At 35.8% G+C, this 26,326-nt stretch overlaps 2 protein-coding genes across 11 annotated transcripts in view; both read left to right on the top strand.

The window, feature by feature from the left end:
• Window positions 1-23,386, top strand: part of CGNL1 (cingulin like 1) — a 72,308-nt gene extending 48,922 nt beyond the window's left edge. For 6 of the 10 annotated variants that reach the window (XM_075505924.1, XM_075505927.1, XM_075505925.1 and 3 more), the window contains 10 exons: window positions 5,752-5,904; window positions 6,565-6,735; window positions 9,189-9,350; window positions 10,179-10,268; window positions 13,342-13,392; window positions 16,663-16,746; window positions 18,586-18,710; window positions 19,271-19,379; window positions 20,309-20,472; window positions 21,120-23,386. In XM_075505924.1, coding sequence (XP_075362039.1) covers window positions 5,752-5,904; window positions 6,565-6,735; window positions 9,189-9,350; window positions 10,179-10,268; window positions 13,342-13,392; window positions 16,663-16,746; window positions 18,586-18,710; window positions 19,271-19,379; window positions 20,309-20,472; window positions 21,120-21,258 — 1,248 coding nt within the window. In that variant the 3' untranslated portion in view covers window positions 21,259-23,386. The remainder of the gene's footprint in view (window positions 1-5,751; window positions 5,905-6,564; window positions 6,736-9,188; window positions 9,351-10,178; window positions 10,269-13,341; window positions 13,393-16,662; window positions 16,747-18,585; window positions 18,711-19,270; window positions 19,380-20,308; window positions 20,473-21,119) is intronic. The other 4 variants (XR_012776234.1, XM_075505923.1, XM_075505930.1 and 1 more) reach the window with 4 other exon arrangements.
• Window positions 23,387-25,884: 2,498 nt separating this feature from the next.
• Window positions 25,885-26,326, top strand: part of MYZAP (myocardial zonula adherens protein) — a 78,760-nt gene continuing 78,318 nt past the window's right edge. The window contains exon 1 of the mRNA XM_075505914.1: window positions 25,885-26,100. The gene's annotated coding sequence lies outside the window, so the exon portion shown is untranslated. The remainder of the gene's footprint in view (window positions 26,101-26,326) is intronic.

The following is a 26,326-nucleotide window of genomic DNA, read 5'->3' as shown; positions in this document are numbered from 1 at the left end:
CAAGAGTCGGGCCATTGAGGAACATCAAAACAACCAGCAGGTGGATCAGGCTGCTAAGATTGAAGTGGCTCAAGTGGATCTGGACTGGCAACATAAGGGTGAATTATTTATAGCTCGATGGGCCCATGACACCACAGGCCATCAAGGAAGAGATGCAACATATAGATGGGCTCGTGATCGAGGGGTGGACTTAACCATGGACACTATTGCACAGGTTATCCATGAATGTGAAACATGCGCTGCAATTAAACAATCCAAGCGGTTAAAGCCTCTGTGGTATGGAGGGCGATGGCTGAAATATAAATATGGGGAGGCCTGGCAGATCGATTATATCACGCTCCCACAAACCCACCAAGGCAAGCGCTATGTGCTCACCATGGTGGAAGCAACCACCGGATGGCTGGAAATGTATCCTGTGCCCCATGCCACTGCCCGGAACACTATCTTGGGCCTTGAAAAACAAGTCCTATGGCGACATGGCACCCCAGAGAGAATTCAGTCAGACAATGGGACTCATTTCCGAAACAACCTCATAGACACCTGGGCCAAAGAGCATGGCATTGAGTGGGTATATCACATCCCCTATCATGCACCAGCCTCTGGGAAAATTGAACGATACAATGGACTGTTAAAAACTACACTGAGAGCAATGGGTGGTGGGACGTTCAAACATTGGGATACACATTTAGCAAAGGCCACCTGGTTAGTTAACACTAGAGGATCTGTCAATCGAGCTGGCCCTGCCCAATCAAAACTTTTACGCACTGTAGAAGGGGATAAGGTCCCTGTAGTGCACATAAAAAACATGCTGGGGAAGACAGTCTGGGTTACTCCTGCCTCGGGCAAAGGCAAGCCCATTCGTGGGATTGCTTTTGCTCAAGGACCCGGGTGCACTTGGTGGGTAATGCAAAAGGATGGGGAAGTCAGATGTGTACCTCAAGGGGATTTGATTTTGGGTGAGAATAGCCAATGAACTAAATGGTATGATGTTAACTGCTATATAATACTGTGTATCATCACTTGTATGATTACTATACTCCATATCAATGGTATTTCAATAAGGATCACCCAGATTAGTGAAGAATGAACTTCGATGAAAGCAAGCAACGTGCAATGGTGATGGAACCAGAACTGGCTTCAGCATGCAACAACCCAACATCACACAGCATCTCTTCTGCCATGAAGGACTATTATGACAGATGGAGCCCAAAGTCATGGACTAAATGAACTCAGTGGACATTTTGTGGACATTTATGGTCATTTTACAAATATTTTGTAGGGGTGGTCCATAGACTAAGGGAATGATATGTGTGTATTCTATCAAAGGATGGGAAGGGTGATGGTGGGTAATGAGAATGTATTGAATAGTGTGAGACCTGAGCATGACGTAAATGGTATGGAATAAGGGGTGGATACTGTCCTGGTTTCAGCTGAGACAGAGTTAATTTTCTTCGTAGCGGCTGGTATGGGGCTATGTTTTGGATTTGTGCTGAAGACAGTGTTGATAATACAGAGATGTTTTAGTTGCTGCTGTACTAGTCAAGGACTTTTCAGCTTCCCGTGCTCTGCCAGGTGCAGAAGAAGATGGGAGGGGACACAGCCAGGATAGTTGATCCAAACTGACCAAAGGGCTATTCCATATCATATGATGTCATGCCCAGTATATAAACTGGGGGGAGTTGGCCGGGGGGTAGCGATCATTGCTCGGGGACTGGCTGGCTGTTGGTCGACGGGTGGTGAGCGGTTGTAATTTTTTTATATATATATATATATATATAATTTTTTTTCTTTTTTTTTCCCTCCCTTGGGTTCCCCCCCCCCCCATTGTTTTTTTCACCCTCTCATTATAATTCATTATTATTATTACTATTATTTTGTTCCAATTATTAAACTGTTATTATCTCAACCCACGAGTTTTCTTACTTTTGCTCTTTCGATTCTCTCCCCCATCCCATCGGGGGGGAGTGAGCGAGCGGCTGCGTGGTGCTTGGCTGCCGGCTGGGGCTAAACCACGACATTTGTAAAGACATGGTTCAACTAATATTGTTTGGAAAAATAAGGAATTATTTAATAATCTTATAGGTTACTATGAAAGCAAATTACTACTTTTGTTTTCCCCATTTTGTTTTCTTCTCTGGGTATGCGGAAATGTGAGTGTTTTCCATTGTTATTTTATGGCTCCCTGTCTTCTGGACCACTGTCTGTCCACCTACCTGAAATTGAGAAATACTGCTGTAGAGTTAGACTTACTTGCACTGAAATAGTATTTAAGCTTCTTCACAAGGTAATTAATTGCCAGTACAGATGGGCTTTAAATTGGCAACTGACAAACTGTTTACTTGACTTGTGGTTACACTGTAACTGACAGGCTGGCCAATTCCAGTGAAGAGCACTCAAGGATTTTTGTATGTGAAGGGGACTCAAATTAGAGGTTATACTTGTGTTGGCTATTGAAGCTGTCCTATAGGACATCCCACATTTCAAATCTTGAAATTCAGTATAGTGTATTTAAGGGCTAGATGCTGAGGAAACTGCAGCATTTGGATAGTCGGTAGCAACATTTCCATTGCATCATGTTTTTTAATACTTGAGTTAAGCAAAGTGATATAAATGGAAGTTCAGTTGTTTCTAGCATGACGTATTAGTCTATCTCAAATATTAATGTTAAGCTAAGCAAGCTAATTTTTATCAGTATTTTTCTCTATTATCAGCTAATCTAGAAAAGGGAAATACCATACCCTAATTTGTGTTGCTCAAGGAAAATATTACTGATGGGAAACTACATATGGCATGTTATTTCCCCTGAATAACATTACAAGAATGAAGTAGTATCTGTTGTGATGCAGGCTTTTTAGTAAAACAAAGACAATTTCTCTTGCAATGCTCAGTTTTCATGAAGAATATTTTTACCCTATACCTATGTTACTGAGTTTTCTTCTGGCTACATGTTAGCAAAACAACAAGGACCTTATTATGCTTTAGTGGCAATTTCACTATTTGAAGAATAAATTATTCTATGGCAGAGTTACTAGCTAAATAATACAGATCATAATATAGTCACCTATTAAACAGATTTTGAAAAGAAAATTACACAGAATGGTGCGGTAAGAAAACCACCATTTCCAGCCAAGTCGAATTCATCAAGCCCAGAGAACAATCAGCTATTATACACTTTTCCAAAGAGAATAGTTGTGCATGTAAACCATTTGGTCATGCATTAAAAACTTGTTGATTTGATTTGGTAAGAAAAAACACTGGTGTAAATTTTTTTTCAGTCTTGTACTTTATATGTACTCAGAGAAGCCTTTGCTTTCTTGTGTCACTAATAAATGTGATGTACCAGAAGGGGAGGCTGGAAAATGATAAGATCTTTACTGGGTCCAGGAAATGCTTAGTCCTGTAATTCTTATGGCACATCAGATGGCTCAACAGATACTGATGCATCACAAGAGGGACATGGGCATGAGAGATTTTAATAGATGTGGGGGAATGAGAGCATGAAGCACCTGAATTTCAGTTCGGATGATACTCTGAAGCAGTATTGCCACTGTCAGTTTATTACTGAACTAACTGAAAACAAACTCAGCAAAACTGAAATTTCTCCTTGGAACAGGTCAGTTACCTAGGAATTGCATTTTCTATTAAAATAATTATGATTACAACTTCACAACACTTTCTAATTTTTAGTAGTGTAGTTAGTAGTTGTTTTATCATCCTTCTTGGTAACAAACAGTGAAAATATGTTGATGAAAATGGGGAGGTGCAATACATGAAAAGTACAGATTTTCCTTTTCAGGATGCCAGAATATAACTCAAAGGAGAAAAAGCTACATTTCCATCTTGGGCGTCTCAGTCTGCTACATATCTGAAAATCAGGCAAAAGTTAGCATGACGTGATGAAAATTGAGGTGATCCACTGCTTGCGTCAAGCCCCCTATTTATTATTTTCTGTAAATATTGTAATTGTTCATACCTATTATTACTTTGGCAATTGCCCTAGTTAGTAGATTAAATTTCTTCTCATATTAGTGATTAATATTTTGTTTGGTTGTTTGTGTTTTCGTTGTTGATAACTCTGAAGCAAAGAGAGTGACCAGATTTGCTCTAATGTTTACTTCACTTTTCAGCACAATGGAAATGCAGAACAGCATCCTGCTGGCACCATTATTCTGCCATGATGTATTTCACTGCAGTTGTTTCTCAAGGATGTGTAAACAAACAGTAAAGTTAAATGATCTGTGAAAGACTGATGGAGGGGGAGTGCACATGAGGTTTTTATAACCTGTTCAAATATGGCACATTAGCAGGGTCCCAAGACTTCAGCAGCTTTTAGAACTGAAGTGCTAAAGTTGAACCTTTTCAAGGTTCTTAAAATCCTTTGGTGTCAGCTACACCAATTCTGGTGTAGAATTAGGCTTTGCAAAACAACATCCATTAGCCCCCAGCATGTTTTAGGGTTATGTATACACTTCCTAGGCATCCACCATAATTCCTGTTTGTATCAGAGATGTCTTTTGTTGACAGGTTATACAGGAACGTAAGAGAGACAATGAATGTAAAGAAATCTCTGACTTCTAACATTTGATGATGTTCTTTCTTTTCTCTTAGAACAATTATTTTTTGACATTCTGATCTATATTGCTTACAGAAATACTACTGTATTTTCACATTTAAAGTTTTTTGAAGTGTAATACCGTAAGTGTCATAGGTATTAGATTTTCAACAAAACTTTATATTTCCAATATTAAAATGTAAAACAATGTTTTGGAATGCTTTTTACAATTTATGGTGACTTTAATTATTTACATTTTTCTGGTGGAACAATTCAAACTGTCCATAACCTGGTTTTAATCAATTTAATGGTGCCTCTCAGACTTCATAAAAACAGAACCCTTTTTTTAGTCTTGTAGTGTCTATTTAGAATAGGGCCATTAAGGTATTTTATTGTGGAGGGATAAGGAAGAGGAGAGAGTCCCAACATGCAGATGGAAGATAACGTGCTTTTCTTGTATGGGAATGAACTAGTGACAGTCAGTTATTCTCCTGACAGGCAGTATTTAGAAGTTGGAGGGTGGTAAGTTCTTAAACATCCTGAATGTAGTAGCAGGCACATTTGGAGCTCCTGGTAGACAAGCATACAGCATAGCAAAAGTTCTTTCAGGAATGGGATTTCTGTGCTAGTAGCTGCAAAGTTCTGTTTGCACAGTATCTGTCACAATGAGACATCATCTTGATTAGGGCTTCTGGGTGCTATAGAAGTACAGCAACGAAGGAAAAAAAAATCACCACTAGTTATTTCTCACTCATCGTAGGAACAGATTTGTATTTTATTTTATTTTTTTTACCTAGGAAAAATGATTGTTGTTGAGAACTTTTAAGGGAGCATATACGAAAATGTGAAACCTGAAACTAATATTGAACCTTGTGCAGGAGGTAGGATTTGCTGACATGTGTGCAACTGTAGAGGAATGTATGCTTTGCATGTAACAGAATCATGAAAAGGGTCTATGTTTGGTCCTACGAATGTTGCAACAGTGTTTTAGGAATTTATAGGGAGGATAAAGCACTGCATCGCTAAAATAATGTTTGTCCTATACTGGCTAACTGTAACTCCACAAACTTTTTAAAGTTTCTCTTAATGTTACAACAGCTGGTGGTATTACTGCTGCACAGAGTGTTATATAACATTAATGTAAGGCATTAGAAAAGAGGGTCTGCATTTCTGTATATTTTTTTTTTAATTTACTGCAGGAGAACATCCGTTGTATTTCACAGGAACGGCAACAGCTAACTCAGAAGTTAAAAGATGAAACTCAGCAGAAGGAACAGTTAAAGCAGATAAAGAATGAAATGGAGAATGAACGATGGCAACTGAACAAGACTGTTGAAAAGTTACAGGAGGAGGTATGAGTTCACTCCAAAGAGGCTGCAGAAATCTGAATATCTAACAGACAGAAGCAAATGAACTGCCAAATTGTAACGATTTTTTTTTTTTAAATGTGTAAAAGAAAGTGAAATGCAAACTTTACTGTTAGTCTCTTTAACCTAGAGACTATCAATAAAAGCTTTCAGGGCTGGAACAGTGGTTGGAACACTGCTGTCTCAAAATGCTGTTGTAAAATGGTTCTCTTCTGTTTAAACAAGATCCCAGATTTGAGTTCAATTCTAATGTATGCTACAGCAATATTTCAGAGTTTTACAGCTGATTCTCAAAACACTACTGCATTAGTATTATTTTGCCATCTGTGTGTAAACCGTACAACTTAATATTGATATACTGAAGTGTGACTGTGCAGTTCGTTTTGTCAGTCCACTGGAAGAACTGCTGACAAAGAGAATAGTCTTGCCACACATACTATTAGAAAATAACCTTACTGTTTTGTGTTTTCACACTTCTGCATAGGAGTTCATTTGTTTGGGAACGTTTGATAAATTTTCCATTTGAAAATACTGAGCTGAATATTGAAGTGGGAGGAAAAAAAAAATCCTTTTAGTATATTAAGCATGATAAAACCTTTTGTAGCGCTATTTTAGGAAAAAAAATTACATGTACTTTTTTCCCAGATGTCTGAAATGGTAGAGGTCTCAAGAACATCAACTCTGGAGCTTCAGAACCAGCTTGATGAATACAAGGAGAAAAATCGCAGGGAACTTGCAGATGTGCAGAGACAATTAAAAGAGAAAAACCTTGAGGTAGAAAAATCACGCCTGACAACCATGAGAATGCAAGATGAGGTAATGACTCATAAGTTCAGTGACAAATTCTAACCTTTGACCTAGAATTCAGCTCAGATAGTTTTCAAGACAATGAATGTTTGCTCTCACGCTTTTGTGTACTTCATCATGAGAGACTGATCTCAATGAGCATGCTTTTGATTTTCATTTTTCATGATGATCAGCGTGTTACTTCTGTCAGGGAAATGGGGTTTCCTGTTTATGACAGGTAAATGCAGTGTTTGACAAATGAATGTACCTTAAGTGATATGACAAGGATTCCATTGATGTTCTGCTGCTCTTTTAATGCCTGCTACTGAAGGAATTGAGAATGTGGAAATATTATTGAATTAGGAAAACCCCCCCCAGCAGTTATTTAAAAACAAACAAACAAACAAAAAAACACCAAACCCAAATTCTGTCTCTAAAGGAGTTGACATACATTCTCCTCTTCCTTCATATGAGCCAAGTTGCAGATTTAAATGACAAAGGTGTCTGTGCAACCAAGAATCAACCACAGTCTTGAAGTGTCTGCTTCTTAGCATGTAGATTTTGCCATAAAGGCAATCCAGTCTTTTAAAGGTCTGCATATACTTGTTCTGCAGTTGGAAAAGCTGTGAGAATACACTGATCACAGATGTTTTCTGTTTGTAGAATATTTTAATAGTTTGATTTTTCCAGTTCAGATCTTCTCTTATGTTGCCCTCTCCCCTTAACAAACTTGTTTTAAATTCAATTTAAAAGAACAGCAATAGAAGTATAGTTCCTATATATTATTCTGTCTTCCTTCTATATTTATTCCGTTCAGGGATGGAGACCCTTTGTAAGGGGATGAAGATTCATAATGAAATGTGGAAGATAAAAGTGGCATATTGAGAACATGGCTCTTAAGTTGAATAAATGGGAATAGACAGCTTAAAAGATATGTGTATATGTGTGTATATAAATATGTATACACACTGTGTTTACAGTTACGAAAAATACTTCTAGTGTTATCTATTACAACTACAAAACAAATACAAAGAAAAAATTCAAAACAAAAGAAACCTTCATTATTTGACAAAAAGATAATCCAAATACTATATAAAGGACAAAATATTATTGGTTGTGGAATTCTACATCTCCATGAGGCAATATTTAAAATCCTAGGGCTTTAAAAATGTAGTATGGCAACTAGCTGCAAAAGAGGAAACAAAATCTGTAAGTATAGGATAGGCAGGTTAAACAGCACACTTTCTAGAGAGACTAAATATTCAGGAAAACTGAAAGTCTTTATTATCTTTTCCTCTTCTGTGTTTAACACAAAGTACAAATAGATAGTCCTTCCATTCAATGCGAAAGAGTCTGTTGTCTGTGAAAATCCTCTTGGTTGGGTGTCATAGTGCACAAAACATTCTTTTTGAGAGTCTTATCAAAAGTCAAGGATTGCAATGATCATGGCAACATAAGTATCATCTTCTTGTTCTAGCAGAAAAATTATGAAACGGTCTTGCAAGGCAGTGTGGGAGTTCTTCAGTGCTAGGTCTCTTGTAAGTTCTCTGTGGATACATAGAAGATGCCAATCTTGAAAGTTGTCAATCCAATGTCATTCTGAAACGTTACATGCATATGAAATGCTATTAATATACGGATCTCTGCACTTAACTAGCTGTTCACCAAGTCATGCAGATGTCCAACATTTTGTTGTCAAGACTTTGCAATAGGTAGCAAACTCTGTAAACAGTCACTAATACATTATTTTAGCTTCATCACTAAAATAAGCACTTGACTAAACAGAGGAAGAATATGGAAGGCTGTATGCTGAAGGAAAAAACCCTCATCATTTATTATATACATGTCATAAGTTAAGTTGCAAGTATAAGGAATGATGACAGTCTCACCTAAAACTCCTCTCACTACTTATATATATTTTTTTAAAGTACTGTGAAGGTTTTAGATAATTTTATTGAGTACACACTGTTGTTAGAATAGGAAACTTTTGTCCTCAGCAGATAGCCCTACTATATCTAAAAGTTATACTAACACATATATATGTGTTAGCAATTATGTCATTGGTAAAATGCTGTCATCAAAGTGCCTCAGACATATAAACTACATAATTATTTAAAAGTCAAAATATTGGTAGTCTGAAAAGGAAGGGAATGATATTGCAAAAGAAAATTAGAAAATTGTAAAAATTTTGGCTTGCTGTAACTGGGTAAGAAGAAATAAATAAAGAAAAACCCCACTATGTACAATTGTCACTGTAAAACCTGTAGTGTGAAGCATCTCTTTAGATCTGATATTTAATCCAAGTTTATTTTCTTGGTGCCATCTTGTGGATAAAATAAAAATTACTGTGAAAAGCATATAACTCCGTGCAATTCCTGTCACGCTTCCGGATCTGTCATGTTTGTAGTCAGTCCCCTTTGCTGACATCACTTATTTATAGAAAGTGCAGTATAAAGTGTATTATCATAATCTTACTGTTTCAGATGCGTCTTATGGAAGAAAACTTGAGGGACCACCAAAGAGCTCAGGATGAGGCAATAACAAAAACTCAGCTGCTAGAACAGACTGTGAAAGGCTTGGAGTATGAACTGGAAGCCAAAAACCACTTAAAAGACGATCGGGCAAGACAAATCAAACTAATGGAGGTAAAAGACATTTTTAAGGATCCGTATCTTATTAGAACTGATTAAAATAATTTTGGTATTTCACATGGATTCTGCCTGGGAAGAAACAAAATAACTCGATATTGTTGAAAATCCAGGTAGTACTACTTCAGGAATTACTCTGGTATATTCTAAAGGTGATCTGTTAGTGTATCTATTGTAGCATGATGTGTTCTGAATTGCAATTGTTCTTTCATCATTTAAATTAACTTTTAAATTCATTTTCTCTAGAGTTTATCAGGCAAAATTGTATTATTTTCATTTGTAGGCCCATCACTCAGAACTTCAAAAGTATTTAGAAGTGAAAGTTCTATTTACCATCTAATATCAGTTCATTTCGGGACCCTAAATAACATCGTTATTCTAACCATGTTCTTACAGCGTTAGCTTCATAACTGTTCAGTTCAAATAAGCTGCCATTTGACTTTCATAAACAGCACTTTTATACCATTGTACTCATATGAAAAGAAATTTGTCTTCCAAATGCATAATGTAACTTAGACATTCTGAAAACAGTCTCTAGAAACGTTACAGAATTTCTCTTATTTTCTTGAAATTGGAGGGAGTGATTTAAAAAGGAAATTAAACTTCTATTTTACTTCTGTCAGACAAACAAATTCACTTTAAAGGCTTATCTACCTTCCATCTCTTTTCCTAGATTCTGTACATGTTTTCAGAGGCATTTCACTTTCCAAGCCTAGTCTTTTCAGACAGTTTGAGTCCTTGAAGTTTAACGAAGAGTACCCTGGTAGCAATCTGAAGACGATGGGATAGTAGTATGTTGAAATTACTTTTCTTTTTTCCACTTAGGACAAGTTATCTCACCTGGAACTTGAGCTTGATGAAGAAAAGACCAATTCGGATTTGTTGTCTGAGAGGATCAGTAGATGCAGAGAACAGGTACTTGAACAAATTTTCCAACTGTTGTGTAAGGATGAGGAAAAAGCGTTATTAGGATCACAAACAACATTGATTAACTAAATAATGATTAGCAATAGGGTTTATATACTATACTTAAGCAGAGTATGTAAATCCAGCAAACCAAGGTTCACAAACATGATTAAATATGCTCCTCCACGTCATCACAGACCAATTTTTTCCTGTTTTCCTAACTGGAAAACTGACACAGATTGCATATAAAGACTGAAGACCAGTATCATCCTCCGATATTCTTGATGTGCTGAGCTTCATCAAGTAATCATTGATGCATGCAGAGATGATGCTATCTTAGTCTTAGTTTTAGGTGGTTAGGCTATCAGAGAAAGCCTGGTTGTAGAAAGTATCTTAGATTGGAAGATCACAATCTTTTAACCTTGCTGAAAAGTAGGCCTGCATAATAGTCTTGATTTCAAAGAAGGAGGAGCTTAGGAAATTGTGGAATTAATTAGTGAAGTCAGCTGTACTGAAGATGCTGGCTAGTTTCAACAGAGAGGAAGCTTTATTTTCATTACAAGTGTAAAAACGGATTAAGTTATATCAAAGATAAGACAGTTGGAAAGCATTTTCTGCATAAAAACATCAGTCATTAGTTCCAGAAGTGTCATATGTGTAGATAGCCCAGAAAGAGGAGAAGAAGGATTTATTAACAAGGTTGTACCTCATGGGGCAGAAAATGTAAAGGTAGTAAAGTGAGATTTGCCAAGCCAAGTGAGACCTATCATAGCAATTCAAACAAGTAACAGGTTCTTGACTGTATAAGTAGAAGAAAGAAGTTGTGGAAACTGTACGATGATGTATCAATCAAGATAAAAAGTAATCCAGGTATGCCTCCTCAAATAAATGAATATTTTGCCTCTGTCTTCAGTAAGGCCAGTGAATGTGCTGGTGGGGGGAGGTGGAGTGGGCTAATGGAAATGGGACCATTGAGCTGGAAATCACCAAGTCTAAGGGAATTAGGAGTTCATTGTTCTGAAGAAAGAGGCCTTAATAATATTATCAAGATTTCTGAAAACTGACATATGAAATGATAGGCCCTGTAACAAAGATTTATAATAAACCAGAAAAGTAGAGAATAGGCCTGATGACTGAAAAGGTAACCAGAGCATCTATGGTCGAGTAGTTAGTAGCATGCAAGTTTTTGATTAGTCCACGGAAAGGAATATGGGGTTGTGCTGTCTTGGAATATCATGGCCTAGACAACGTTCTTTGCCTTAGTTTTACATTCTGAAAGATGTGAAACTGATGCATAATTGATTACAGCATGTCTACTACTGTAGCGTTACATTAATATATCTCATTAGTTATATCTCGTTACTATATATCTCATTAGTAATTTCCTAGAAGTCCGGGAGACAATTTGCATTGAGGTACAACCCACGATAGTCTGTTCTGTTTTCATTTCTCTTTCTTTCTCCAGAAAAAAAGAATTGCTGATATACTTTTGAATAGCTTTAATTTCAGAGGGAGAACAGAAAGTAAAATCTTAGTTTCTGTGTCTTTTCAATGAAATTGTATATTCCACTGAGACAGCTGGAGAGTTTTGAAGTGAGTTAGAGTTCAGCTTTCTTTCATGCATCCTTGAAACACCAAGGCACCATTACTACTTTGTTGGGACTCGGGTTACTGAGATTCTATTTGATGGCAATATAGTCTTTTTGCTGTTATTCCATTGATATTGTACAGACTCTGAGGCAGTGGGTGAAATAGAATGTAAAGGACCCATAATAATGTGGGGCCATGCTATTGTTAAATTAGGAAGCCTTTAATACTAGAGTCTATGCCTATGTTGTAAGCCTGGGATAAAAGAACCTTAGTCATAGCTGCACTAGTGGGTACTATAGTAAGTTAATTTGCTAACTGAATGGAAACCTAAAATACAGATGGGTGACCAAAATGTTACATAATGGGTAAAAGATGTGTTTATTTTGAGGTCTGGAGTTTCTCATTTCACACATGAATTACAGAGGTTGCTTTGTTTTGATTTTATGCCAGAATGACTAAGTAGTCAAATTACTAAAGAGTATTTCAGGGTCTGCTAAGCATTTATAATGACATGAGAAATTATAATGGATTTGTTTTGGTAATATCTGTATTTCTGTAAATGGTTTTTTTAATTATAAATGTGTTATTTCAATATACTGATAATGAACTATAATACTCAAGTTTCTAGTAAAAACAGATTGAAACAACTGGTTCTATTTTACATAAAGCTAAATATTTGAATAAACATTGGCAAGGCTGATAGTTCACATTTCATTTACCATGAGATGTTATTCTTTTTTAATTTGAACACCCTTTTGAATCTGGCAATGGCTGCATGAGACACTGTTCTCATCTTCCCTACCTCATTCTTGAGAAGTACCACAACAAAGTGGAAACAGCAAAAAATGTTGGGGGAAAGGTGGATCATATCCTATTAGTTTTTAAATTATAAGGTATTAGAAACTCTGGAAAGTCAACAAACACACATACACAGAAAACTAGAGCGTTCACCTGCCCTTTGAGTCTAAAGTGAGCAGGGACAGGGCACATTTTAGTACATCATGGTTTTTTTCCTACAAACAAGTGAAATGAAGTACCTCTTGCCATTTTGTTTTTGCAAACATAATTGAAAAATACTTAAGATACCCCCATCAATTCTTGTATTCTGTGAAAATGCAAACATGGGTCTATTGACTTCAGAGTTGTTTCCAGGAAGTGTGAAAAATGGACTAGTCAGTTTCCATGACAATTTTAGAATAAATACAGAAGGATAAAATTGCATTGATTGCATCATTCACTTCCTTTTGGTAAAGCATTCCCCATGGATAGCTGTATACCTGCTCTTTAGCTGGCACCAGGTGTGGGAAGCAAACAAATGTAAACATGGACATGAGGGTTGCTTTTCAATTATGAAGGGCTTTGTTTGGCTTTAGCTGGTTTGTTTGTTTGTTAAACATTGGTTTTTTGGCCACATACTTGAGAATTATGTATGTAGGTATATATATATATATATAGGCACATACATATATGTATTTTACTTTTCCCTACTTAGGTATTAACAAGAAACATAGGCTGTGAACCTAGTGTGAGATGGCAAACAACGGTGATAGCATCTAAAATATTATTAGAAATCAAATTGCTTTCACTAATAATGAACTCAACAGCTGCTTCTAATCCTAAAGCTGGCACAAAATGCTATTATGTCTAATAAAGCTTTGTAAAATCTGATACTATTGCTGTTCTCAATTCTTTGCTGTTAGCATTCCTCAAATCCAGCTGTGATAACTGTTGCCTTAAGCTGCAGAAATAGTTTATTCTTTTAACATTATTAGAATATATTAGATACAGGAAAAGTAGAATGTGAGGCACAAAGCTCCGCATGGTACATACCCAGAGCCGCTCTTAACTGCTTTGAAATAAGTTAAAAGTTTGAGCACATTTTGGCAGACAACTGCTTTTTTCCTTTGTGCATGTTAATTGTGTATTTAATACCGAAAAGTGCAAGGAGATAAGGGAAAACAGTTTCCGCCTCCCCCAGCAAGAATTGTGTACTGCTGCCCTTCTCTTTTTACAAGGTCGTGTATATACGCACGTAGCTTTCTGATCCTAACCAGATATAGTACTTTTTCTCTCTCCCACTGTTTTTCTGTGAGGTTGCTTTTACCATGAGGTGTCCAACAACAGTAGCAGTCATCTTGGAAATACAATAATTGTCCTCTAAATAATTCCTTAATTTGAGATCTTGGGAAGGTTGCACAAATTTGTCACAGCCTTTGAGCACAGTAAGAGCACAGTAGAACTTTAGAGTGGTCCATTAAGCAAGTTCCTACATAAAACAAAACCCCTTTCTTCAGTTAACAGTTGCATTTTTAATTAGTCATTCATTTTACTACAAATTTTGCTTTCTTTTTTCTGTGTCTGTCTTCATGGCTAAAGCAATTATAGCAGAATAAATTCTATGTAATCCCTCACATTATAACTTTTTAAAATGTATTTCATGAAGAAATACAGCTATTGTATACATGAGTTATTATAATTTTTATATATAAAATAATATTCTAATATATAAAATAATATTTTACTATATAATGTATAAAACATTATTATTATTAGGCTTCTATGCGACAATGAGAGCTTTTAGGAAATTACCCAGCTGTTGAGAACACAGCCATTGCTAACATTTGTAGTTCAGTAACTGTTATGACCTTAGTTTTCAGGAATGCCTTCTACTGTTTTGAAACCATACTGTGACATAACATATGCAACTGCATGCATTGCTACCATTGTTTGTATTCATATATTCATTTCAAAGCTACAGAAACAGTGTAAATGACTTCTTTTAAACATGTGATTAACTAAAAATATCCCTTTTAATATTATAATGTGGTAAAAAAAAAAAAAGGCCTAAGGTGAAATTTCATGTGCTGTACTTGTTTAACCTTCACATTCTTAGCATTGCTTTTGGATTTTTTTTAATGCAAGAATTCTCAGTGGCTTTTGAATGACCTTTAGTGAGATAAATCTGTAACTTAGAGCTGCTTAACTGTGATGGTGTGTTTATGCAAGTTCATATGTAACTGCTGTAAAGCAGGGAAGACTGCTGTGGCCACTGAAACCTTTGTCAGTCTTTTTGCAGGTACAGTAATTGCCATAGATGTTCACTGTGTTCCCCGGGTGATATTCACCATAGTAAACATTGTGTAGGGAATAGCACAAATGCTGTGGTAACATTTGCTGTGCCTCCAAAGGCATTTGTAAAGACTTGAGGGCAATCTCAGCAGGAATGAGAGGCAAGAAAAGTATTTGGGCACTACAAACTTCTTCCTTTAGCCCTGAATTTTCAGTAGCAGCTGTTAGGCAGTTTAGAATTTCTTTTTGATCCTCAGAATTTTTTTTTTCCAGTCAAATCCAATAGTGAGATAAAACAAAGTAATTCTGTATTGTTATCTTGATTCTGTATTGATCAGGTAGTTTTTTAACATCTTACATATGGAGAATATACTTTCCTTCTGGTTATTGAATATGCAACAGAAATATCTACAGAAACTGTAGCAAAAGTTGTGTTTTAACAAAACAAACAAAAACCACCCCCTCTCCTCCCTAAATCCAGAAGTCGGTGCTTTCCTGGCATGACAGACATAAAATTGACTGGAGGAGGGGAGCAATTTTCATATCCAGTATGCATCAGAATCTGTTGAAAAAGAGCTTTTACTATTCTCACGGACATAGAAAACGGTAATTGTCTGTAGAGTATCTCACTGAGTTCTAGGCACTTCTCTGCATTACCAGTTTGTTTTTAATAAAGTGAAACTTTAAAGTAGACTAGTCAGCAGCTTAAAGATAAGGTGCCATTTCAAAGCTTCAGACTTAAGTATGAAGAAAGCAACTGTAGAAGGTGTTTGAAGACTGATGTGATGTTCCAGAACTCAGTTCCCTGCATGTCGTGGTTTAACCCCAGCCAGCAACCAAGCCGCTCACTCACTCCCCTGCCGAGTGGGATGGGGGAGAGAATCGGAAGAGTAAAAGTGAGAAAACTCGTGGGTTGAGACAAAGACAGTTCAATAAGTAAAGCAGAAGCCACACATGCAAGCAAAGGAAAACAAGGAATTCATTCACTGCTTCCCATCGGCAGGCAGGTGTTCAGCCGTCTCCAGGAAAGCAGGGCTCCATCACACGTTAACAGTTACTTCGGAAGACAAATGCCGTAACTCCAAATGTCCCCCGCTTCGTTCTTCTTCCCCCAGCTTTATATGCTGAGCATGACGTCATATGGTATGGAATAGCCCTTTGGTCAGTTGGGGTCAGCTGTCCCAGCTGTGTCCCCTCTCAACTTCTTGTGCACCCCCAGCCTACTCGCTGGTGGGGTGGGGTGAGAAGCAGAAAAGGCCTTGACTCTGTGTAAGCACTGCTCACCAGTAACTAAAACATCCCTGTGTTATCAATGCTGTTTTCAGCACAAATCCAAAATATAGCCCCATACTAGCTACTATGAAGAAAATTAACTCTATCCCAGCCAAAACCAGCACACTGCCACATGATATGTCTCTCATGCAACATTTTAGAGTTCAGTTCCCTGCTACAGAATATATCTATGGCACATCAGCAATACCCAATGTGGCTGCAAAATGCCTAGAATAAGCACTGGGAATAACATGGGCTTCCCAAAGCAGAAAATTTTGTTCAAGATTGTAATTGTAAACTTAATCTGAAATCATGTGTATGTCTTGAGTTCTAAGAAAGAGCAAATTTTTTCTCGTTGTGTAGGTGTATGTACTTTATGTATATGTATACATATATACATACACACAGTATCATATAGATAAATGTAAAGTAAATCTTTTATTAAAATTTCTGTCTTTTCTTTCTATAATAGATTGAACAAATGAGGACAGAGCTACTTCAGGAAAGAGCTATAAAGCAAGATTTGGAGTGTGACAAAATTTCATTGGAAAGACAGGTAATTATAGCTGGCATATCATCACACTAGCAAGATAATAGGCTGGGTATCTGCCTTAATTGGGGAATTCAAATAAGCATTTAAGGAGTACACTATTTGGTAGCTGGCACTATCCCACTATAGTGTGCTGCTGGAACTATATGTTAGTAAGAACAGATTATAAACCATGAGTATCTTAATAGTGATACTCAAAAGAAAATATAATCTTGAGTTACGTCTTCTCTTAGTATTTTTTTTTCTTTCTGTACCCCATAGTTTTAGTTTGAGGTTTGTCACGGTTTATATTTTGCATATACTAAACTCTCATACTATGCATACATCTGTTTATATAATAAAACAAGACATTTTTGTTGTAGTGAGTGCAGGCATCTCTCTAGTGCACAAATTCTGTCTATACATTTGAGGATCAAAGACATTAAAAATAAGAAATATGACAGTTGATATGGTACACTTGTTTTAGAATAAAACTGAGATATCAATACAGAAACTTTTAAAAAGAACATATACAGAAAAGACTATAGACTATCAAAGACACTGTTATCCAGTTTAGCTGTAAATCCTTTGGCCACTTTTGGAGGAGCTGTTCTTCAAAGTCTTAACAGTACTTCAGGAACACTGTTGAAGGTAGATTATAATTTCAAGCGACTGTGATTTTAGTTGAGTATTTTCTTCTGTAGGAGCAAACAAGTGAAAAAATGACATTCCTCTGAAAGAAAAGATACAGATTTGATAGAGAACTGCTACTCTCTGTTGTCTAGGAAGGAATACGACTCATATGTTTCAATATCTGTGATGGAAAGTACATTAAAAATACTTTCTAGCTTTTTGCAACATTTTATTCTGCAGCTCAATGGTCTTTGAAAGCAAGATTACTATCATATCCCCAGCTGAGATCCAGAGGAAAGCTATGGGAGCAAGTCATAGTATTATTGACAGCCTCAAGAACATGAAACAGATTGTAATGGGAATTTGGAGAACATGTTTATACCAGACACCTAATTTGGTGCCTTAAATTATGTGACATTAATCCCATCTTAATTGTCTGAGAAAAAAGAATGCCACCTACTGGTATATCCCATGTACATCCTTATACTTTAGTTCTGACTTTTCTATTATAGCTTTTTTAATGTTTGAGATCTGAGATCATGGTTTGAAGTTCTGTAACAAAGAACTTTAATTTCTGTTCCTCATGTAACTCTTCTTTTTTTCTGGCAACTTTATCATTAGATCCCCGTTGAAAGCCTAAATTACGTAGCATCATAAAAATTAAAGTGTAAATCTGAGCAAAAAGTTTGCTTTTACAAATCATGCAGCTTGCAAAGTTTTTCAAACTATTTATGTAGTATGAGTAGCATTGGATAGTTAGGAAAGGGAGAAAAAAACCCCCACAGTAACTGCTTTGATAGAGTAAAGCGATACTGGATTCAAGTAATTTCTTTGTCTACTTGTTTTAGCCATACAGCAGTGAGTTACAGGGGAAGAATACAGCATTTGACAAAAGAATTGTGTGGACAATAAGACAGATCCAATGCTATTTGAAAAATTTTGGCATATTAAAAAATGCTGTTGGAAGGGGCTTGCAACCATCTGAAGTTCAAGGGTCCATTTAAGCCTAAAACTTTAACTCAAGCTTAACACTAATTTCTTTTTAATAAAGCACAGTAATAGAAGATTTGTTTTGTAGTAAATAGTAAAATCTCACTGATTCTCTTTTTTCATATTTACTAAATTAAAAATATACTGATCACCTTATGTTAGCCTGGATAAATTTATTTTTTGTTAAGGTGATATGTGTTAATATGAGCATGTATGTACTAATAAAGTATGTTCCAACTATAGAACAAAGACTTGAAGAGCCGAATCCTTCACCTGGAGGGTTCTTACCGATCCAGTAAAGAGGGACTTGTTGCTCAAATGGAAGCAAGGATCACAGAGCTAGAAGAACGACTTGAAAATGAAGAGAGGTGAACGAGTTATGTTAAGATCAAAACATGCATGTTTATGTTTGTTAATATGACCTCTTGCTAATATTAAGTCTAATACAATTAACTTTTTTTTTTTCTCGCAAGCACCAAATTAAAATGGTTACTGTTTCATATAAGTATTGCAAATTTTCTTTTTGACTGAAAGCACACTGGAAGTTGCCTTATAAATGTAAAACTGGGCACAGTGCTAACGTGGTTCCTTATCTCATTATTTTATCAATGTCTAATATTAGTAACAGGCTTAGAAGTATTAACTATAAGTTAACACTTCCATTTTCGTGTTCACTTCATTGTTTAATCTTGGAGGAATGTATTTTTTTTCCTAAATGTTGCTCTGGAAACAGAAGAAATTCCCCTTATTGGTTCATGCTTTTGAACAAATTTCTCAATATGTTGCATTGAATCAGTAAATGAAAGCAGGGGCCATTAGTATTTATTTAATTCTTAGAAGATTGCTAAGGAATTATGTCAGTAGGATTGGAAGTATTTCAGTTCCTTTTTTTGACAAGCCTGTCTTTTGTTTGTTTTGTTTTTTCTAGGGATAGATCTAATTTCCAGCTAAGTAACCGCAGACTTGAGAGAAAAGTGAAGGAGTTAATGTTGCAAGTAGATGATGAACATCTCTCATTGACTGATCAAAAGGACCAGGTAGAGGGAAAGACTAATATGCAAATATCTGATATTAATCCTACTAGCATAAATCATCATACATAAAAGATATGAGAAGAATATAGGTAGATACTGATTACTGTGTTGTTTATGAACTCCCATTTAGTGAGGTTCACAGTTCCCATTGTCATCATATTCTTTTGTCTAGTACTAAATTGTTATTAATTTCTAAAATTATGAAAAGGAAGCACTTATAGAAGCAATGCTATAACTATTTTAAGAAATAAAGCCAATAACAGATAGCATCTGATCCTATAAACAAATATACCAACAAATAATATATTCTGTTTTGCCACCATAAAATTTTGTTTAAAGAAAGAAGCTATTTATTGTTAAATATAGGCTATAAGTATTAAGCATATGTTGATATTCTAATAGCAATGTGCTCTACCATTCCTGTGGTCTTTGTTGATTCCTTGCTTAAAACATGTTTTGTTTCAGTACGTGAGTCAAATAGTTAATATTCTTCCTAGATAATGAACAGTATGTTTCAAATTGCAGATATCTGTTAAGGGAACAATCTTTTGAAATCCTCTGGGTTTTTAAGAAGTATTTTATAGTATCCGTCTGGTGAAGTTGCTTAACTTAGACACACTAATAGCTCCAGTCTTCCCTTATGGTTAACTGGCTCTTGCTATCACATAATATTGTCTTATTCTACCAAAGCTATTTTTGCTTGTTGCTGTTTTTTCTTCTTAAAAAATTGTATCCCATCACTTTTCTCAAAGTCTAATGCTGACTTTCAGATATTTCTGAAGCATAGGATTACAGGGTCACTACACTGGCAAAGTTGTGTCTTTATTCTCCCTCTCATAGATGCTGGAAGAATAAAATTCCTTTATTAAATGGAAGAATAAAATTCCTTTATTAAAATAGTCTTCTAATCAGCTGACATGTAAATATTTCAGTTAAGTTTGCGTTTAAAAGCAATGAAACGACAAGTTGAAGAAGCTGAAGAAGAAATAGACAGACTGGAAAGTGCTAAAAAGAAACTCCAGAGAGAACTGGAAGAGCAACTAGATATGAATGAACAATTGCAAGGACAGCTTAACGCTGCAAAGAAGGAATTAAGGTAGGATAACTTGTCAGACCTCACAATTATGTATCACACCACCACTCACAAGATTGATCTCTTGCTCCTTTAGTCCATAAACTGAGGGCTTCCTCTAACAAACTTCAAGTTTGTCATAAGCAGACAGAGTGTAAGAGACAAAACTGTGAAACTCTTCTGCATTTCCTTTCTCTACAAATGTTCTCCAACTCTTTCCAGGGTGCTCTAGGTGCCCAAACCTTCTTTCCAAGATCTGCCTGCTGAATAAAGTAATTGAGCCAGGGAATAAAAAATGGGAAAAGGTGGTGGGACTCAACATTCTTATCATTTGTAGTAATAAAAATTTCCTGCTAATGACTGAGAGGTACAGCTCTCCTGTGTTAGTATTCCTCAGCCATCTTTGAACATCTCGGTGTGCCAAGTTTACAGTTTCCACTCTCTGTGACTTTAGTTAGAGGTGCTTGAAAATATGATTGATTGATCTTCGTTGTCTTGCATGTTTGTTTTGTGTAAGATGTAGTCTATGATAAACTACCCCTATCGGAGCATGAGTTTCTTTGACATCCTTTAAAAATGTAAATACTACCTGTCAATGTTTTAAGCTTTGCATAAGTGTTCTGCATGTAGATGTGCAGTTTTAATAGCAAAGACATGTGTTTTTGTTTTAGTAGACTGAAGAAGTCGCCAAGTAAAGTGTTGGCTGATTCTGATGATGACGATGAGGATGATTTCAGCACGGATGGTGATAGTCTCTGTGAAGTACCTTCAGGAAATAACTTCTCAAAAGATGACGACACAAAAATCTAAATGAGTATTGAATCTGTGATTCCTTGAAAGTACTGGAAGAATAACATAATTTATCAAGAAGCTGGATATTCTAGAAGCCAAATGACATAAAGGGATTTAAGAGTTGGGAACATAATGTTTCCTTCCATACTGTGCCATTTTCTTATTTAGATCTCCACTGTTTATTATAGAAAAGAGGATTGCATTATAAAACAGCTACAAAACACAGGTAGATATATATAGATATAGATATAACTGCTACTGAAAACGTGGGGATAATGTTTCACATTGGAAATGTGATTTTGCTAAAATTCTGTTTAAGTAAAAAGCCATTTGAAAGTAATACAAAATTAGGGAAAAACTTTTAATGACTACAAAGTAAAATTAAGGAAACCACAGAAGATTATTTAATAATTGTAAGTAGAGGGAAATTATGTATAAAATGTAAATATTTTAAACCTGACCTTTTTATTGACTACTTTAGTACTATTTTGTAAAGTTTCAAATATTATATAAATCAGTTTTATATGTAAAGTACTTAAATTTATACTGAATGCTATATTTGGGGTTTAACTAAGAAGAAAACAAATTAAAATGACTACATTTTGTGCATTACAGAGCAGATTCACAGTTCCTGACCCAGAAAATACATTCCCATTTCAAAACCAGTGCAAGTTTTATTGTATGTATTCTGTATATTAGAGATCAACTGTTAATCCGGCCTGTTGACTTTAAAAGGACCATCCCATCTGCATGATGAATAAGGCTTGCCTACAGCTTTCTTGTAAACTTCGTTTGGGAAGCTTTCTGTTCTTAGTAGGGAAGGGTGAGAATGAGGTCAGTTGTTACTTGGCATCTTTCATATCCTGAAATGGACTCCGTACTACCAGAGGCAGAACATTATAGGCCTGCTGATTGGAGGGCATCAGGACAGGCTTATTTTAAAGTCCCTTTGAGTCCCACTCATTCCAGTAAAATTACTTGTGGTCTTTGAATTAAGTACATGCTTAAATCGGTTTGTTAATTGATCCCAAAATTTTATGCACCTGGCAAGAAATTGCACCAAGGAAACACAAAACATGTAATCTGATTTTTCTTTCTAAGCTGTTCTTGAGCATCTGTTTGTGATATATTGCAGTGTATGGTCGTATATGCAGATATATGTTAGTATTTCAGTTTAGAGAAGTATCTGCATTTTGGGTGATCCATCTGTTCAACAGACTTTGTGGGAAATTTAAAAGAAAAAAAAAGCATTGCAGATTTTATTTTAAAAGCATTTTCCATTTTATTGCTAAAATTTATTTTTTTTTTTGCAATTTATATTACACCAGACCATTTTTGCTCCTTTGCAAATCTAGGATTCTAAGGAAAGGACACTACTACATAACTTTGTTAATAAACCATAGCTAAGTCCTGTCTGATTATTAGTATTTGTCCCCAATTACAAGTTAGTGAGCATTTCTTCGTTGAATGGACCAAATAATAGTGTAAAGTAATTGTAAAAAATACTTTAAACTGAAGTTGCTGGGAGCTTCTATTACTCCCACAAAGGCAGCTACTAAAGAAGACAAATTTAACAGCTCTGAAAGTAAGGCTGATAGACTCGGTTAAGTCAAAAGTTCTGACAGTGGCAGTATCCATTTTCATATGATTATATGAAATGAAACTCCTGCCTGCGGGATCAGAAATGTATTCATGCATAGCAGATTACAGACTCCTTAGACATGTAATTCCCTTCAACTTGATTTTGATGGTTTGAGATACATGGGAAATAATATGAACGGCATAGCTGTAATACTCTGTCTCTGAATCTTGTATATCTTTTCACGTAGCATACATCATATAATTTTTTGCAGTACTACAGCATAAACAGCCTTTCCTGCAAGATGATCTGCACTATACTGTACTGACAATCATCATATAACCTGCTGTGATTTTTTTGTTGTTGTTGTTGTTGTTTCATTTGCATGTTTATGTAGGCTTAACTTTAAACAACTGGTTCCAATCTCCAGTACTCTGTCCTAATGTTCATAGATTACTATTATTTCAAACCACTGGAAGAAAATCACTTAATATTGCATCTACCTCCAGTTACACTAAACTGTAAAAGAAAAATTCACTTAAAATAAACAGTCAGCCAGCTCTTTCAGTTCTACTTTGTGTGTGCAGATAGCTTGATATGACACTTGAATTTCATATGGAAGACACGTGTTTAAAATATAACAAGAAAATAATTATTTGGTAAATACTGATGCTGTAAACAAGTGTCTGCATTTTCTTCTTTTTGGACAGCTACTTTCTTTGTAACTTGTAAAGCAGGTGGCAGGTGTAATATCTAGAAGACTCCTTTTCTCATTTTAACTTATTATAAGTTAGAAGGAGGGAGACGCATGGTTGTGGACTCCTAGTAGGAGAGATCCTGCTTATTAGACCTCCCTCCCCCCTGTGTCTTCATAAAAAGAACTGGTCTTTAGTTTGTTTGTTTAGACTTGGAAATGGCATTTCCTCTTTAGAGTTCTCAAATGATATGACTGAAATCAAAGAAAATCTTAAGATGTTGAAAAAGGTATTTCAACTCCTTCACAAAACAGTCGGTAGCTCTGTTTCTTCATACATGCTAGCTGTGGTGAGGATAGGGTCTAGATCTTGATTGCCACAAAAAAACAGTGATAATAGTTTAAGGACATCTGATTTGTTCACTCCATCTCTTGGCAGTTTTTGATCAAAATTCATCTTAAGTCAAGATTTAGTTCAGAAAAATTTTCCCAATATTTCCATGTAATCAATTTTTAAATGAATTTCAGAAGAAGCTCTTGACCCGTGAAACGAAGCAAGAGGGAGAATATGTGAAGAAACATGGTTGTGAGACATTCAGTCCCTAGAAGTTTGTACAAACGTCAGAGTTTCTGGTGTATTACAGAGACATGGCTTGAATTCTGAGCTGTAGAGACCTTCAGTTTTCTTCAATGATACCATAATATCTCATAAACAAACAGACCCAAGCTAAATTACTCCTGATATAAGCCTAACCTGATGACTTATATAGTGGATGCTTCTCTCTCAGTGTAAGTAATCTATGATGAACAATTAACTTTTTGTCCTGTCTGGAATTAATGGCCTTTCATATCCCGCTGAGATTTTGACCATTTTTATGTGGTGAGAGATTTTCTATAAAAACATTTCTTCCCATTAAAATTCTATTCTGCCTAAATACACCTGTTCTTCAAACAGCTGTGGAAGATTAATATTGCCATATTAAATTCCTGACAACTTGTGCCTTAAGAGGACTTACATGGTCATTTATAATACCTGGTTTTACTTGTGCCTTAAGAGGACTTACATGGTCATTTATAATACCTGGTTTTGAGAATCAAATCCAAGTTCTATTTTGAGCATTTTCACTGATCTGTTACACTCTGGCAGATCCTCTTGATTTTCTAAGCCTACTTTTGTAGATAGGAGAATACAAGTTAACTTCTACAAGAGTGTTTTTTAATGTTGTAAATCACTAACGTTTGGCAAGTGCTCCAAGATCTTTCAATGGCAATTGCTATACAATGCAAAATATGTAAATGTAAAACAAACAAGAGAATAAAATCCTCATGTCCTTCATAGACTCCTCACCCACTGTCAGAGTAATAAAATTAAGGATATTTGTCACATATAATGGATTTTAATGCCCTTGAGTTTGGAAAGCATCTCTTTTCATAAAAGCATTTAAGGTCTTTCAGACATCGTATCTCTCTTAGCACATGGAGGAAAAAAAAGGAAAAGTTGTTGTCTTCCCTGCACTGCACTTTATTTAAGGAAAACCCTATACTATGCAACTAGTTTCTTAGTTCAGCATTGTCAGTTGCTTTTTACTGTTCAATCACCAGGCAGGTTTCCCCACCATAATGTAGTCTCTTGGTGATGAGACTATAACTTTTTGATTAATCTGTGTATTCCTCTGATTTATGCTCATTCTTCTGAACTTAATTCTTTCCTTTTTCCTGATTAAATAATCTGTTCTGACTTATAGCTGATTTTCTAAACTGTTCCAGAAGCCATGTGCAGTTCTCATTTTTTACAGACCAGCTGGATGCTTTGCTGAGTGAGCTACACAGTGCAGTAGCTTCAGCTTTTAGACCGTTTCTGGATCATGCAGCATATTTCAGTAATTAAATGTTGATGCTTTTAGCTTACTGGAGCTTCCTATCCTATGAGTAGAGCTACACATTTCAGCTGCTTAATTTCTACCACTGCAGTTATCAAGTAGCATTGCAAAATGTTCAAAGACTTTGCTGAAATAGCAACATTCTTAAGAGATTGCCAGGGTTTAGAACACATTTAATTTGTTCTTTTTTGCATAAGGTGCTGATTAGGTCACATGTTTAACCCTCTGACCCTACTATGTTATAATGGGGAAAATTTTATTGTTATTTCAAAATTTATTTGTGAGCACTGGGCTATCAAGAAAAAGGTATAGAAGTGAATAGAAAGGGTTTTTTGTATTATAGGTTTTTCTTAATAAGAAGGGGGGTAGAGTTCAACAGACAAGGTCAAGTGCAGTAATGAATTGGGCTCACCTACCTCAGAAGTATGACAGCCCTTTAATGGTTAGTACCAGTGAACCTCATGTGAGGTTGGCAGAGACTATGTTTTATGTAAGAGGGAACACCTGATCTTTTCTTCACTTCTAGTAACAATTTGCTATTTTATTCAGATCCTGAAGCTTCATGCCATTAGCAGAAGAACAGGCAATAAGAAAATTTTACTTAAATTCTGAGCACAGGTAAATGATGAAAGTTTGAGTTCCCAAGTTGCCAACAGGAAAACTGTAGGAACACTTCTATGTGAGTGCAGAGAAGGGACTCATTACAGGTAACTTGAGTTTTTCTATGCTTTCTGTGTACTTCTGCTTCTTCAGCAGAATGGGCTTTCTGCACAATGCTTTATATATTAGGTTACAAAGCTATTTTTACTAGTTTCAAGCAGTGGTTTTACTTCAGTTGCACGCAGCCTGGCTAGGATGAAACCTACCAATGGCATAATGTGAAGTAAGGGAGAAGACACAGACAGTAAGAAAGATCAATGCAGGATCCAGTTC

Source organism: Mycteria americana, chromosome 6 (assembly GCF_035582795.1).
Source record: "Mycteria americana isolate JAX WOST 10 ecotype Jacksonville Zoo and Gardens chromosome 6, USCA_MyAme_1.0, whole genome shotgun sequence".
NCBI classification, from domain to species: Eukaryota; Metazoa; Chordata; class Aves; order Ciconiiformes; family Ciconiidae; genus Mycteria; species Mycteria americana.
The sequence above is the reverse complement of the archived record's forward strand: the minus strand, read 5'-3'. Positions and strand labels throughout refer to the sequence as shown.